We start from the raw sequence: 15,153 nt of genomic DNA on the forward strand, positions 1-15,153 counted from the left end.
AGCTTGTTGTTTTGTATTGTTATCATATTGAGCAGCTTACGGTGTTTAGGTTAAACATAATATAATTATCTGCCGATGTTTACCTCATCCCAGTCTGTACAATTTTATGGTTGTAGATGCACACTTTACACTCACAATATGCAGTAAACTATATCGAATACTTAAATTTGAATGACGGCTGCGGTTACTGGGTTATTACATTATATTCAGGATTTAAAAATAAATATTTCTTATTGATTTTTTGATAAAGATGACTATTAAAAAACGATTAGAACTAAAGTATAGTATATTGGCTTCACTATATCTCTAAAAGTGTTTTAACTGTATGAAGCGCTATTTAAAAAAAACACAAAAAATATTTGCCTGCCTTATTAAAATAAATCGGTTTACTCATTTACCCCTGACTATTAAACGTTGTTGAGCGGTTGCATACGCAATGTTTAGTCTTATTCTTTCGAATGTCGAATTATTCACATGAGATTAAGAGAATATATTGTAAATATAAGTGATCTACAGCTATACAAACTTTATAAGAAAGAACCTTGTTATATACACGTTTAATATTTACCTACAGGTTGCGATGCATCTATATACTTACATGTAGTTTTTATAGAACTCAGGAAGTGCCAAGAACTACTTTATATTGAATACTGGAGCCTACGGCTTGAGACCTTTTAAACAAGAAGTTCGAACTCTCGCTTTCATACCTTGCCAAGTATCGACACACTTCAAAGTAAAGGATGCATGATGTTAAAGAAATTAATTTGAAATATGGTACTTACATGAACGGCTTCAACGCTTCTAGTTGAATGTTTGTAAACCACAAATCAGTTATACAGGATATACGACATTATATTGAGTAACAGTAGGTGCGTTATACCTTGAAGTTATTACGTTTGGCAACTCGAAAAGGGCGACCGTTTCAGCTTAACATTTTTTCTGCGAATCTAAGCTCGTTTTTGGAAGCGCGTACCGCTGCGCTTTTTTCCTCAGTACTTGTCTGAATCCATAATGCTAGCCACTGCTCGAACCGGTGGCTAGCAATAGGAATGTATTGAGAGGAAGAGATGAACACTCCAGATTATGTGAGTGTACCCGCGTTCTGTGCTTTGAATCGCCAATAGTGCATGTGTAAAAAATGCGCTATTAGTCTGAAACCGCTCTAAGGGTTCAAATGTTTTGTATAAAAATAGGAAATATAATATAGCAATACCTTTCAATATAATGTAAATAATAACTCTATTGCAGTTGCAGATTTGCTCATATCTAATTCCATATCGCAGCTAAAGACTACTTAAAACAAGACGTATGCTAGTGGCCTAATTATGTATCTCTAATCTAATATGTTCAATAGCATAAATACCTACTACTTTTTAAATAAAAAATATTTTTTAAATAAAATCAATTATAGTACAAAGCGTTTTTATTTGACCCGTGGCTCAGTCTGTTAGTATGATTAATATGAATGGTGACGAATGCACTCCTTTCTCCCGGGTTCAATTCCCGACGTACAAAATAAAATGTAAGCTCATCGAACTAACTTTATTGAAAAGCCAATTACTTCATACTGAACCGATTTTATTACCTAAACTACTAAAAATACTGGCAACTATGAAGAATAGTCCCATCCTGGCTAAAGGGGACAGTAGGATTTCAAGAAAAATATATACAAATAGTCCTCTCATCCTCATTATCCATCAATGTTATATTGATTGGGGACCACCACATAAATAAATAAATGAATAACGGCTGAACTGAACTGACTAAAGTTATATTACGTGTATGCTGTGCCTTTATAACGAAGATGATCATTTTTGGAATATAACTTGCGTACTTTTAGTTTAAAGTTTACGAATTCAGTTATCGCTATCAACTCTCTTCTATGTCACATTTTACTTGAAATGTACGCATCGAAAGTGCCATCGATGTGCCTATTAGAATAAAGAAATATTTGACTTTGACTTTAAGGTTGATGAAGCTTTATGGCGGATGGTGAGTTACGTGCAGAGCTACATGACATTACCACCACTAGGTTAGGTACCTAGTGGTGGTAACACGCAGTGTCCCACTCCTATCGATGCATCCGCGTAGATCAGCTCTTGAGCCCTGCAATATCTTCGCTCAGCCGGTAGCGACATGCATTTTAATAGCACACAACCTAACATAGTGCCTAGTGTAGCTTATCGTATTAATTAACGATAGCTCGATGTCTAACATGCCACAATTAAAGCAATGAAAGAACCTTCCGCAATAGGTTTAAGTATATTGTTAACACTCAACGATTGTAAAAACATGCAGACGAACTAATAAAAGAACGTGCAAGATGGAAAATGTCTGCATTCACAAGCCAATAGTAAAAACTCTTTCCTAAATTAGTCCTCAATAAATCAACCATTATATCAGTATTACCAGCTCCAGGTAACAATAAAGAACCACAAATAAAATTCAATTAAAGTTTATTTCTTAAAATATGATAAAAATTACATTTCCATTACAAAAGCTCATAAATACATCCAAAAACATCTTCAGCCTTGACTTGATACAGTTTACACGGTGCACAGTAAATAGTAAAATACATTCAAAATTCAATACCAATCACCAGAACAACGATGATACATTACCATATATCAGCAGTGTGGTTTTGCTTACAATTACATTTACTAAAAACTAAAATTATATACAGGATATGGTTTGGAAAATGGTATGCCTTAAAATTAAATGAATTTAAATTGCTTAGATTCGACAATAATTTGGTACGTAGGCTTCTTTTAATCTAGGGCGTACCTTTGTTTCTAATGTAAAGAAGCTTATTTTAGCCAAGGTTTTTAATTATACCAAAAAAGTATGAATCATAATAACATCAAACAAAAAACAAAAATATGCAATAAGCCGATTAGAATACAGTTCCGACATTGTAAGTCTAGTAAGCACCAAGCCAGTTATTATTATTCACCAATCGTATCGGTACACTTTTTACACATGACATAAAAGTAAGAAATAAATTTTTCAGAGTATACATTTATCAACTAGGGAGATACCAGTCAAAACCATCCTGTATATAAACTAAATTTACATAATATAGCTTACAATTAAATCTTATATCATACAGATAGGTGATCAATTGTGGTTGTCCCCCCCATCGGACTTGGCCTCGGGAGTGCTCTTGACCTTCTCAGTTGTGGTGGGCGCAGTGCTCTTCGCGTTCTCTGTGGTGGTGGGTGCTGTGTGGTGGGTGTCAACGTGGTGGCCGTTGGTGGTGGGCACGGCGGTCTGGCTCTGCGGCGGCTCCGCCTCGCCCTGCTGTTGCTGGCTGGTCACCTTCGCTAGGTGCAGAGCGGCCAGCAACGCGGTGACGTAGCGCCGCACGTCCAGCTCGATGCCTGCGCAACGACCATTGCATTACTGAGACGTGTGGTGGCGACGGAGGATACATTTGTCACCACCCCCAATTCTCAAGGGTACGAGGCCACACTCAGGAAATATAACGGTGAAGGGGTTGTAGCGTCCTCTGTGTTGCTACTACGATCTACCGCGATCACCAATAACGTCTACCCAGCCAGGTGATTAAATACGAGGCCTATTGCCCAGGATTGGATTGTTATAGGCTATTGGTGATATGCTACCTCAAGCCATCCGAAGCGTCACCTGAGATCTCTGTCTGACGTTATGTAATTCGCACAGAAGACAATAATGTCACCAGAGTGTGTATGTGAAAAGACAAACATGAAAAAAAAGATCAAAGAGATGGATAGGTTGACGAGCAAGAGCTCGATGGATAAATGTAGGTAAAGTGCGTGGATAATAAGTGTGATAGAAAAAAATTGTTGTGCCGATTATTACTGTATGAATGTGAACTCATTGTAATTGTAGGGTAAAACGACAGGTCGCCAACTGATATCAACCGTAAAAACGGATTATGTTGTCGGTCGGTGTGGAGTCTATGGTAGTCAATATAGCACAAAATATAAACTACCAGCGACCCCACTCCGATAAAAGCATCGGAATATGAGCTTTATCTTAAGAGATAAATTAAACTTTGAAACTGATGCAGCCTTGCACATTCGTCGCTGCGAATGAGATTAACAGCGCCAGAATTTTAACACAAAACAGTACAGTTGGCTACTTAATTGTATTTCTTAAACTACATAGCCTGTTACTCTCTAAAACAACTAGTGTACGCTGCTGTACAACAGAAATGTACGACTCGCAGCGCGCGCGCTTAGTGGATTCGGCCGCTGGGAGCTGAACAATTGTTTTGCATACCTAAAGTGCTAAAGGGCATTTCAAGGTTTCAAGTACTCACCGTTGGCGCGCAGTTGCTGCACGCGCGCGGCCAGGTTGGCCCACACGCGGCGCGCGGCCACGGCGCTGAGCCGGCCCACCGTCTGCACCGTGTGCAGCGCGGGATCGCTGGCCAGCGGCGCCAGCTCGGCGCCCGGCGCGGACTCTGCGGGCGCGGGCGGCAGGTAGCGGTCCAGCAGACGCATGGCGTAGTCGGCGCCCGAGTCCACGCCCAGCAGCGCCTTCTGCCCGTACGCCGAGCTCAGGAGCACGTTGGCCTTGGCCCACGTCAGCTCCTTCAGCGACATGACGCGCTGCTCCGCCACGTCGCGCGCGCCATACACCTGCCGGAAACCGCACGCATATACTATGCGTTCCCTCGTGGTAGAACAAGCGAGCCATCCGGAGGATGCACCTAAACTAGCTTCGGGTGACGAAGATGACAGAGAGCTTAAAAAACAACTCCCAGAAGTAAGATAAATAATTGAAAGCAAAGAGATTAGGGCAAAGAAGCAACGCTTCGAGGGTAGTACCGTTCCAGATTGAACCACGTAAATTTGAAATTAAAATACAACAATCCAGTAATTGTTTCGAAATGTTTCCAAGTGATCGACACCACAAAAGACTAAACCAGACATAACAGTGACGGTTACGTTTTATTCAACGCAAGTTTGGTATGGATATGAAAGTAGCAACTTTCATAATAGGTACCAATTAATTGGAACTATTCATTGGACGGCCCCAATTTACCACTACCATTACCCCTGCGACCCCCTAGCTAAGGCATGCACGCCAAAGGTTACCACTACCATTACCCCTGCGACCCCCTAGCTAAGGCATGCACGCCAAAGGTTACCACTACCATTACCCCTGCGACCCCCTAGCTAAGGCATGCACGCCAAAGGTTACCACTACCATTACCCCTGCGACCCTCTAGCTAAGGCATGCACGCCAAAGGTTAAGTAGAACAACGCCGAAGGAAGTACTACATACTTCCTCACGGAGAAAGCAAATCCCGAGCGTGGTGGCGAGGCCTTGTATCCCGGTTACTATTCGTATAAAATCCTTACGTTATCTGCAATAGAGCTGTTAGAACATATTTAAGGAGATTAAATTTGTTGTTTCAGTTCTGAAATAACAAGATTTACCGTGGAGCATAACCAAATCGTAGTACTGTAGTTGTAATGAGCTTAACAACCAAATCGAGAAGGCCATTACATAAACTTCAATAACCTTCAACAAACTTAATAATAAAGTCCTCTGACGTTGAAACATTTTATACGCAATAGGAACTACATACGAACGGTCAATCCACTTTCAAATTGCAGGATTTGACCTAAAGTAATTGTGATTGACTACGTGATTTATTCCGTTCCGGTATTATAATCGTTAATAAGAAAACAATAAATGAAGGCGAGGAGTACACATTACTATTATAAAGTAGATTTGCTGCGGTGACAATAGCCAAATAGTTTACGCAGACAGAAGAGTTACACCGTAATTGGTTTAAATTTGGAAATGTAATAAGTATGAAAAAGATCGTTCCCGTTTTTTAAATTTTTCGTTAGCTCCGCCTTAAGCTCTCTTTCTTTTGAGAAGTGGAACATGGCCCATTCAATAAAGCACCAATGAAGCAGGTGACCGTAATTTTGTTATGAAAAAGTATGCAATAGCCGCTTTATTAGTTTAATCTCTTCGGTTAGCCAAAAACCAGTTCTATCGTCGCGTGATAGTAAACTGTAACACCGAGTTCCTCGAGTGGCCTCGGCTTGTTTACGTTTCATTAAGCAGACTGCCACATCATGGTTTATTTTATACAATAGCTAACTAGTCCAAAAAGTACCTACTGCTGAACATATTTCAAAGCATGTACAGTTTAGGTATGTTAATTTTTTTGTGTCACAGATGATATTTAATGCAAAGGAGTGATCCAATTCACAATTATTATGAAAATAAAGCTTAATTTGCTATGCTCCGCGGAAAGCAGCAGAATATGTATGGTGTAATTTATAATTTCTTTAATGTTTATATTTCACACACAACAAACTAATCTCCGGCAATGTACGCACGTTTCGCCCCGAAACCGGAGCATTATTATTTGTTTGTTAGGGTCATAAATAATAAAAGGTAAGTTTCATTTTCCATTTAAGGGGCATGGGGATTTTTTTATTTTAAGATTTTAAATGATTCCTTCAATCGCAAACCACGCCTCAGGGAGCGCGTAAAGAGAGACACAAAGTTTGCTTACAGAACCCCTCAACCCTCATTTTGAATGACAAAAACACAAAATAAGTATAAATATTCCCCCTCGTCATGACAGTGGCGTGCATAGAGGGTGTGCACAGGTTATGCAGATGATATAAGATGAAGAAAATCTCCAGTATGAGTTATAAATACCTACTTGTGGGTAGGCTTTTTATAACTCTTACAATGCCTATCCTTAAGTTTTTAATAACTCTTATTGGAGATTTTCTTCATTTTATATAATCTGCATACCCTCTATGCACGCCACTGTTCTCATCCCGCGGGTGAACGTACAAGGCGAAGGGAATACAATGGAGAACGAGCAACAGCGTCCTCTGTGCTACTACTACCACTTACTGCTATCAAACCGTCTGGCCAGTGTGGTGATTATGGACAAACCTCCCTGTCGGTAGAGCCTTCTAGTCCAGCAGTGGACTGTTTAAGGCTGATGATAATAATGAATTATATCCAGAGAAACCCTTCTGTCACCTTCTGAGGTCACGCTTTAAGCTTCAAATAGGTAAATGTCGTATTATATGGGACATCAATAACGATGATGACTCTCAAAACGTTTTTACAAGGTTTTCTTTGAAAAACTCCGGTTCAATGTCCGTCGTTTGCGGCCGCTATCTCGAGCTCATAGCACTATCTTATCATAAACAGTAGGTAACCTACAAGTCTCTTATTTTGAAACACTGAATTGTAACAATCGGGGATTGACCTTCATGCTTTAGGGCTAATAATGATTGATGATGCAATAACTAAGCCATTTTTGTAAATCATTATGAATGCACAAGAGTTGGGTTTGATTTGGATAAATTGATCAAACGGGCTTAACCTTTAATTTAGTACCATCCTCGTAGTACAAAGAAAAATTACGTAACTGCTTGATTGATAAATGTTTTTTTACGTATTGCCTTTAGTACGTTATTAAGAAAGACCAAAGTATAAATACTTATTAGTTACCTACCCCTCCCGTCCTGAGGACCGAGCAAACGACCAGCCTTTTTTTAGGTCTGATATAACATGTAAATATGACGATAACAATTTTTTTTGTTAGCCGACAGTAACTAAATCTTTTCATGATATTTTAATAATTCAATGATATGGAAAAGCGGATGTTTCTAAGATAAAGGTTTGTATTATAATATGAGTTAATTAGGTACTAGACATAGCTATTGCATTAGTTTCTTTGCTCTAAAGGTTTACTCAAAAGTAGCAATTCTTGTGCAATCGAAACATGCTTAATTAGTCGGAACCCGTTCGCCGACCTTTGGACGTTAAGTCACTTTATTTATAACGTCAGTAAAACTGACGTGGTGTGGAGATACCGGTCCGTACGAAAAGGCCCTCTGTCCTTTTCAACACACGAGTAATACTAGAGGGTTAATGTTAAATGCACTTTGCACATCACGCCCGACTAGTCCTCACTCCTGCCAATGGTGATTAGGGTCATCAACTGCGCCCAAACAAGATCAAGATAAAGGTTAAAAATAGATTTTGTCGCTACTTTGCGTTGTTTTCCATTATACTGAAAAATCTATTTGGCTGATTTTTATGCGTCTTTTTGCATTACACGTGCCTTTGAGCGTGCCCTAGCGTAAAGCCACTAGCTTTTAGAGCAACTTGTTTTACTGTTAAAAACCACCAAATGGTACTGCAGTATTTAGTCGGCGAACACTAGGTATTCATAAAATATAATAAGAAATAAGAAAATTACATAACTGAAAATACTTTACCATAACCGCTTCTCTATAGTCTAGGTCAATAAACTTTGTTCATTGAGCTGCGCAAAATTTATAACTCTGAAGTCGTACCTAATGATCAGGGCAGTCAAGAAGCTAGTTCAGTCATGAGTGCATAGATGACCTACTTTGGAGATCTTAATTTAAATTTAACTTTTCTCCGTGCCTCTTAGTTACAGTGCAACGTATTTCCGCCGCTTACACCAATACCAGATGATAAATAAAAAACTAATCGTAGATCGCTACATACGCCGGCAAAAGAACTTTGCGGACGCGTGGTAAGGGCTGTTTCCTAAACGTGTTTAGATCAATTATTGGTATTTTAATACATGACATTTAATATGCCGGTGATGATTATTACTAAAAGTGTCTTGTCATCGCGGTCGATGTAATGTTATTGCCAAATAGTTATATGTAAACGTATGACAACCCTAGCCCTCTATGGTACACCTGTCGTATGATTCAGGTGCGAAATTATTAAATTCCAAAGTCCAAACAAACAATAATATTATTTATAAACGCGTGTCCTACTCGATATTTGGGTAATAATATTGTAGGTATCGTGTATTAAAATACCAACCGTACAGACTTCCTTGTTGTACTAGTAATAACTAGAACGTAGGTATATATACAGACATATGAATTGCGTATTCCGCGGTTCTTTGAGAAGTCTTCTATAAGAGGAGTTGTACCTTGACGTCGCAGAATTGTATCCTCATACAGTTCAAATAAACCAGTAGGTGATCTCAGAGACACGCGGGTTGGGCTTCAACGAATTCCTTGTACACTAAAGCTAGGCGGGCGATAAAAAAAATTTACGTGTCCACCTGCAAAAGCACCGCAAAAGGGAATAGAACACGTTCACCCCAGTTTATTATTCAAGTTACAAGTATATTATTTCCACTCGTGCGCCAATGCTCAGAGTTGATAAAGCTGGAGAAGAATGTCTCCTGCCCATGCTAACCATATACAGGATTATAATAGCCAGTACAATTAAACACTGTTATGTATTTTTGTTGTAATTGTATTTATGATAAATAAAATAAAAAATATATTTAAGTAATATAAACCTTATAATTTATACTGTCGTGGTAATGATATTTTGCACTTCGAACAAACACAACAGTCACATTAATATTCGAAATGGCCTTAAAAATGGACCGACGTTTGAGTACTCGGAAGTCTTTGCTCAGCAAATATACATATACCTAATAGGCTGTTATTATAAGTAGGTAGGAATTTCAAAAACAATAAAGTGTCTTTATGCATCATTTAAAATAGAATGTGGAACGCAACGTCAGGTAGGTAAGTAGGTAGATATGTATTATACTCGTAATTTATAAAACACTGATTATAACGATGCGATACCTTTCTTTCTTTTAACCACAAAAAGGCTTTGGGACAGTCTTAGGCTACGACCCTTATTTTTTCAGGTCATGCTTTAAAGGATCCTTTTTCTGTTCCATAACTTTTGAATGCCTAAACAGATTGTGTTGTATGAGGTATCGTTAGAATTCTTACGTCATCCCAAGCGACACTAGCTAAATTTTTTTTAAAATTCCTACAGTTAATTTTTAACTGTTATAAATTTTAATTTGATAAAGAATCGACCTAAACTTTGTAAACGTGTGTACTTTACTTTCGATAGAATTTCCACCACAGCATATTTCTAAATAGTTTTGTAAGTAACATATAAACTGTAATAGGTTAGTTATAAATGCGTTTTTCCTAATTTTATTGTTTGGAAACGATTTTTATTAAATTAAATTTAACGTTGCGTAAATAAAGCTTTGGATTTTTTTGACGACAACTCTAAAAATTAATGTGAGCCTACCACCTAGCGGTTTTGCGTTCCGGTACCATATATCGTAGTAACCGATCAGAAGTGACATTTTATGCCTGTGCCCAGCAGGCTTAATACGCTGATGATGATGGAGTGTGTTTTAATCCAACGAAAAAATTTATGTTTTATTATTATTTGCCCTGCATAAGCTTTCTAGAAGTATTTATCGCAGATAACGACTTGCATTCGATGACAGCAGTATTTAGCGATATTCCCATATCTTTATAAATTAATCTGGACATTTCTACGTAAGCATTATCTTGTTGCTTGGTGGCTTACATGTCATATCTCTAGAATATTAGGGAAAGGGGTATATCAGTCATTAGCAGTCATGCCTACCTGCCTACTCTTTTTATTACCTATACATATAATATGTTTGTAATATATCTATACCCTTATGTGATACGTATTCATATAAGCTAACTACCTGCTAGGCCAGCTTGTTCCCTATGGATCACAATGTCCTAACTTCAATTCTGAAAAACAGTCTACATGACAAAAATGTTTGGGGGTCTATGCTGTTTAATTGCCTATGTCAGCTCAACACACACAGAGGTTGTCCGATAGTGGTGTCTGTTTACCTGCCCAGTGTTATCTCATCAACTGGTATGATCACAGCCCTGGCACAGTTTCCAAACACAAAAGAATGGATACTTCAATTGCAATAAAACCAACATACGCTACATACAGATGATTTTACTAAGTGGCATAATAATAATAGCATTAAAATAAACAAACCAGACTTAAACAGCTAAAACTTTACTAAACTATTGCACTACTGTTGTGTAATTTTAATTGAGGGTTTGTGGAGCCATGTGGCACCTTTGTATTTTTCTAAACCTATGTCCAGCAGTGGATTTCTTTTATTAGAATGATGATGAATGTACCCTACAGCATATGTACCAATCAACTCAGTCCTTGATATCCAAAGACCTAAATAAAGAATCACACAATCATCTAACACAACAAACTGGGCAATAATATCTGCTTGGCCTGTAAGCAGCCAGGCCTGATCACTTGGACAGTAAATCTTACCTTGTTTAGCTGTGGTGTGATTCTGGACAGTACAGCTTGTTTGGTGGTCTCCACGATGACCTTTGGCTGCTCTGCGACGAGTGGCATTCTGCGCTCCAACTCGTCTAGCGCAGCGGCCACCTTGGCGTCGCCCGCCGCCAGGTGAGCCGCCACGTAGGGCACTGCAGTCGTAGCTGCTAGGGTCACACTGGCTTCAGCGGTGGACAGCGCCCATTCTAGTAAAGAATGTGCTCCTGGAAAGAGAGTTATCCTTAGATGTCGTCATAACGTATTACCCAAAATGTAGAAAAATATAATTACTTTACATGACATACTCTCAATGCTCAGAAACTCAATTATCATTTTCCTTTCAAGACTCAAATGATTGAAATTCTCGACAAATATTCCAGAAGCTCAACCCGGCCACTCTTTGCTATGACTCATTGCACTTTTCGAAATTTCTATAATTTCACATTCCCATAGAAACTTAAGGAACAGAAAGTATAACTTTTGATGCGTTCATTACATACACTTACTAGTGATGCCAATAACTTTATTAGTAAACCTAAAACTAAAGCTATGAAGGTTCTATATGTGCCCTGGTCTAAGAAGAAGCAAACACCAAACTTAGCCAGGTGTTCTTTTTGTCATTACCATCTCACATTGTCATTTGAAATTTTTTAAGATGCAACCTGGTTAGAGCAATAATACACACCCAACCTTTTTTTATTGTTTATGTAATCGTTTCTATAAGCTTTTGCTTAAAAAAGACTTTAAACTTTTTCAGAGACTATTGTTTGTTTATTGTCTCAAAGATATCAAATGGTAATTTATTTTAAATTGTATCCAATTTCCTTGAAATGAATTACTTATTAATTTATGCAGTCTAGTATATTATCATCACAGCTTACCCTTGACTCTGGTGTAGAAAGCTCCAACTTGCCCAACCGCCGCTCCCACAGCTGGGAGTGACATTGCCTTCTGTACTGACTGCAGCTGCGGCATACCAGGGGCTGAACCAACTTCAGTGGCCATCTGCATAAAATAAATAAAGTTTCCATTACCAGTTACTTCTTATGGGCCTGATAAACATCATGAAAGGGGCAGTAATAGTTAAAACAATATAAACATGTTACCTGTTGATTTATCTAAAAAATTAATCATCCAACAAACTAGACGGGTGCATATTTTCTTATTACAAAGTAAATAAATTATACTGGGAAAATGAATAATGGACAATTGTTTTAGGCAAGTGCCTTAAAGATATAGATAATATAATAATAGTTACAACAACATAAAAGTTATAACATAATTATTGAATTGCTATAAATATAGACTTCATATTCATAATAGTATGCCCACAGGCCAACTGTAGGCGAATTATTATGTACATTAAATCTAGTCAGAACATTTGCCATGTTGTCAATTTTTTTTTTTAATTGGCGTTTTATAAATTTGCATTTATTTAGCGGCAAAATAATTTTTTTGTTCATCTTGACGGAAAGGTGATAGAGACATAGAGACATAACAAAAACGAATGAGACCAGCATTTATCTACAAATTACAATCTATTTGCAATTACTTGGGTCACATTGGTGTTCAATCATCGAATACAGGAAGGTATGCGATTAATAAAGAACTTACCGTTTAAACTTTTTATTCTCACGAAATCAACGTACAAAATTTTTAGATAAATTAATTATTGTCAAACTCAGTTTTGCAGAATAAATTGCGTTCAAAGAATGTTATGTAGTAAAATCAAGTAGTTATAAGTTAATAAAAAGTTCACAACTGCTCACTATGAATTCTTTCTGATGAATGAAATAATTTGATTAAAAACTTGTCGTAAGCGTAACGTATCAGCGAATGAAATGAACCAAAGGAATGAAGATAAGAAATAATGGCCGATGAGTGAAGGATAATAAGAGGGATTTTAAAATAGTTCTTATTTCAATACAGTTATGGTACAAATTTGCTAAAAGAAAACGAATTAGTGGACTTTGCTCAGTAAGAAAACTAAAATCCAAATAAAAAATTTAAATTGTAATCAATTAAGAGGAATCAAAAAAAATATTAAAAAACCATAGTACAGTTTTACACTATAGTTGTACTTACGCAAATTAACGAAATGTGAAATAATGTTGCAATTTTTGAATAGGACCAATATTTGTATCGTCTGTACAATTCGGCCAACATGTACACAAACATTTGATGTGTGAAGTGAAGTCTGATTGGCTCTTGCATAAACGTATAGCCAGTCAGCCTGTGACATGTTTGGTCAGACTTATTTTATTCAATTTTAGGCAAGTTTGGTCTCTATTTTACAAACATTTGTGATGGCTTGGACAAACGATGTGGCGCTGGAATTCTTGGATCATTATAGAATAGAACCGCTTTTATGGGACCCCAAGCATCCCTTGCATCGAAACAGATGCGAAGTAAATGAAGCATGGCGTCGAATACAAAGCAATTTAAGCATAAATTCATCTATAGTAGATCTAAAGAGGAAGAAAGAGTCTTTAATGACATCATTTAGATTTCACTATAACAGGAAAAAGAAGTGCCCTGGAGAATATCGAACGACGTGGTTCGCGTATTCATTTATGGAAAGTTTTCTTGGCGGGAAATATGAATGTGATAGTACAAATGAAAATGATCATGAGGTAAAAACAGTTGTTACATTATCTCTTGTGTTCAATATTCATTAAATCATTATCAAGCTTTTACAAATCTACTGCCTTGCATGCCTAAAAAGCAAAACTTAGGGTAGGTAGGTACATACCAGAGATTGAACTTGGTTCTCCCGATAGGGGCCTAGATCCATCAAGATCCAGTAGACCACTGGATACTTCCATTCCATCGCTTTTTAGGGTTGAGTATATATACCAATAAATCCTGTTACGAGCCTCTGTCCGCCGGATCGGTCCATTCGTCCATGCATGTTTGTCTATCCGTCCGTCCAGCTAGACTGCCAGTTCTCTTAGAAAGTTTAAATTTTCACATAAGGCAATACATGTCCATTTTCCATATTGAAATCAAAAAATCAAAATGAAGGTATTCATACATGGCGTAACACAGATTGATCCGCATTGGTATGCGGTACCTACCTACGTGGTGGTATTAACGGTTTCGAGTACCACGTTTCGTTAAGTTCAGTTTATAACACTGTATATTTTTGTTTCAGTATTATTCGAGTAATAATGTGTGTTACAATTCTCAGGACCCCATCGCTAATACAAGCCCAAATACGACGGTTGACCGACAAAGTTCCAACAGACGAATAAACAGGTCATCATGTTCAAAATCTCAAACAAATAACTCTGAATATGTTTACTCGAAAAGACAACTAGACAGCGTTAACTATGTTAAGGAGGAAAAATGTAAAACTGATACGGATGAATACGAATTATATGGACAACTTTTAGCAAAGAAATTAAGGAAACTGGACGAACATCAACGTGATGTGGCAATGCATGAGATTGACAATATTATGTTTAATGCTAAAATGCAAAGCGGACCAACACAAAACAGAAGCTTCTCAACATCCCCTTCCCCCGTGCCGAGGAAAATAAAATCTCCAGTGTTTATAATCACCCAACAAAATCATGAGCAGTTTGAGGACGAAAATATAACATATCAAGAGCAGCAACCATCCTAATTAACTTTACTTAATTCGTTGCTGATAGTAACGTCTTGAAAATAAGCTTTTACCCTTAAATTCCAAGGGTGGATGAGGAAGATAAAATAAAAGATTAACTGGTCATAAAATATATTAGGGACCACAGACTTCGAACTCAAAATATTGAGCCATCCGAAATATTTTCGTTTTTTCTTATCACTGTTACATAAATATATTTTTATATCTAATATATTTAATCTCTAGTTTATTTCATTTAATTTTGACAATGTGCATGTGCTAATACTATGTCGGTCAGCTCTACCCTCCAAAAGTAGCTTTCCACAAAAATACGATTCACAACTACACATTTAAATTTTATAGTTTTAACATTTATCCAAAAGAATACT

The 15,153-nt window shown here is 37.4% G+C and overlaps 2 protein-coding genes across 5 annotated transcripts; one reads left to right on the forward strand and one right to left on the reverse strand.

Moving 5' to 3' along the window:
• Positions 1-2,439: 2,439 nt before the first annotated feature.
• LOC120626732 (lipid storage droplets surface-binding protein 2) lies at positions 2,440-14,038 on the reverse strand. Of its 3 annotated transcripts, none has more exons than XM_039894393.1 (5): positions 13,910-14,038; positions 12,039-12,162; positions 11,149-11,381; positions 4,304-4,625; positions 2,440-3,380 (listed from the first exon to the last, which is right to left on the reverse strand). In XM_039894393.1, exons 1-5 carry the CDS (start codon positions 13,985-13,987, stop codon positions 3,118-3,120), a joined length of 1,020 nt encoding a protein of 339 aa, XP_039750327.1. In that variant the 5' UTR covers positions 13,988-14,038; the 3' UTR covers positions 2,440-3,117. The 3 variants fall into 3 exon arrangements, with proteins under 3 accessions (XP_039750327.1, XP_039750326.1, XP_039750328.1); XM_039894392.1 differs by lacking the exon at positions 13,910-14,038 and adding an exon at positions 13,243-13,338; XM_039894394.1 differs by lacking the exon at positions 13,910-14,038 and adding an exon at positions 12,772-12,976.
• On the forward strand, positions 13,371-15,014 carry LOC120626733. Of its 2 annotated transcripts, none has more exons than XM_039894395.1 (2): positions 13,371-13,790; positions 14,312-15,014. In XM_039894395.1, the coding sequence occupies exons 1-2, from the start codon at positions 13,464-13,466 to the stop codon at positions 14,783-14,785; spliced, it is 801 nt and encodes a 266-aa protein (XP_039750329.1). In that variant the 5' UTR covers positions 13,371-13,463; the 3' UTR covers positions 14,786-15,014. The 2 variants fall into 2 exon arrangements, with proteins under 2 accessions (XP_039750329.1, XP_039750330.1); XM_039894396.1 differs by having other exon boundaries at positions 14,348-15,014.
• The last annotated feature ends 139 nt before the right edge of the window (positions 15,015-15,153 follow it).

Source organism: Pararge aegeria, chromosome 10, assembly GCF_905163445.1.
Source record: "Pararge aegeria chromosome 10, ilParAegt1.1, whole genome shotgun sequence".
Classification (NCBI taxonomy): domain Eukaryota; kingdom Metazoa; phylum Arthropoda; class Insecta; order Lepidoptera; family Nymphalidae; genus Pararge; species Pararge aegeria.

Excerpts from the sequence above, each read along its gene's own strand:
- LOC120626733 (XM_039894395.1), top strand. The coding sequence starts at position 13,464 with ATGGCTTGGACAAACGATGTGGCGCTGGAATTCTTGGATCATTATAGA. Across the intron at positions 13,791-14,311 it reads CAAATGAAAATGATCATGAG|TATTATTCGAGTAATAATGT; the intron begins GTAAAAACAGTT and ends TTTTTGTTTCAG.
- LOC120626732 (XM_039894392.1), bottom strand. The coding sequence starts at position 13,335 with ATGTTTGTGTACATGTTGGCCGAATTGTACAGACGATACAAATATTGG. Across the intron at positions 12,163-13,242 it reads TTCACATTTCGTTAATTTGC|ATGGCCACTGAAGTTGGTTC; the intron begins GTAAGTACAACT and ends TATTTTATGCAG. Across the intron at positions 11,382-12,038 it reads TTTCTACACCAGAGTCAAGG|GAGCACATTCTTTACTAGAA; the intron begins GTAAGCTGTGAT and ends CTCTCTTTCCAG.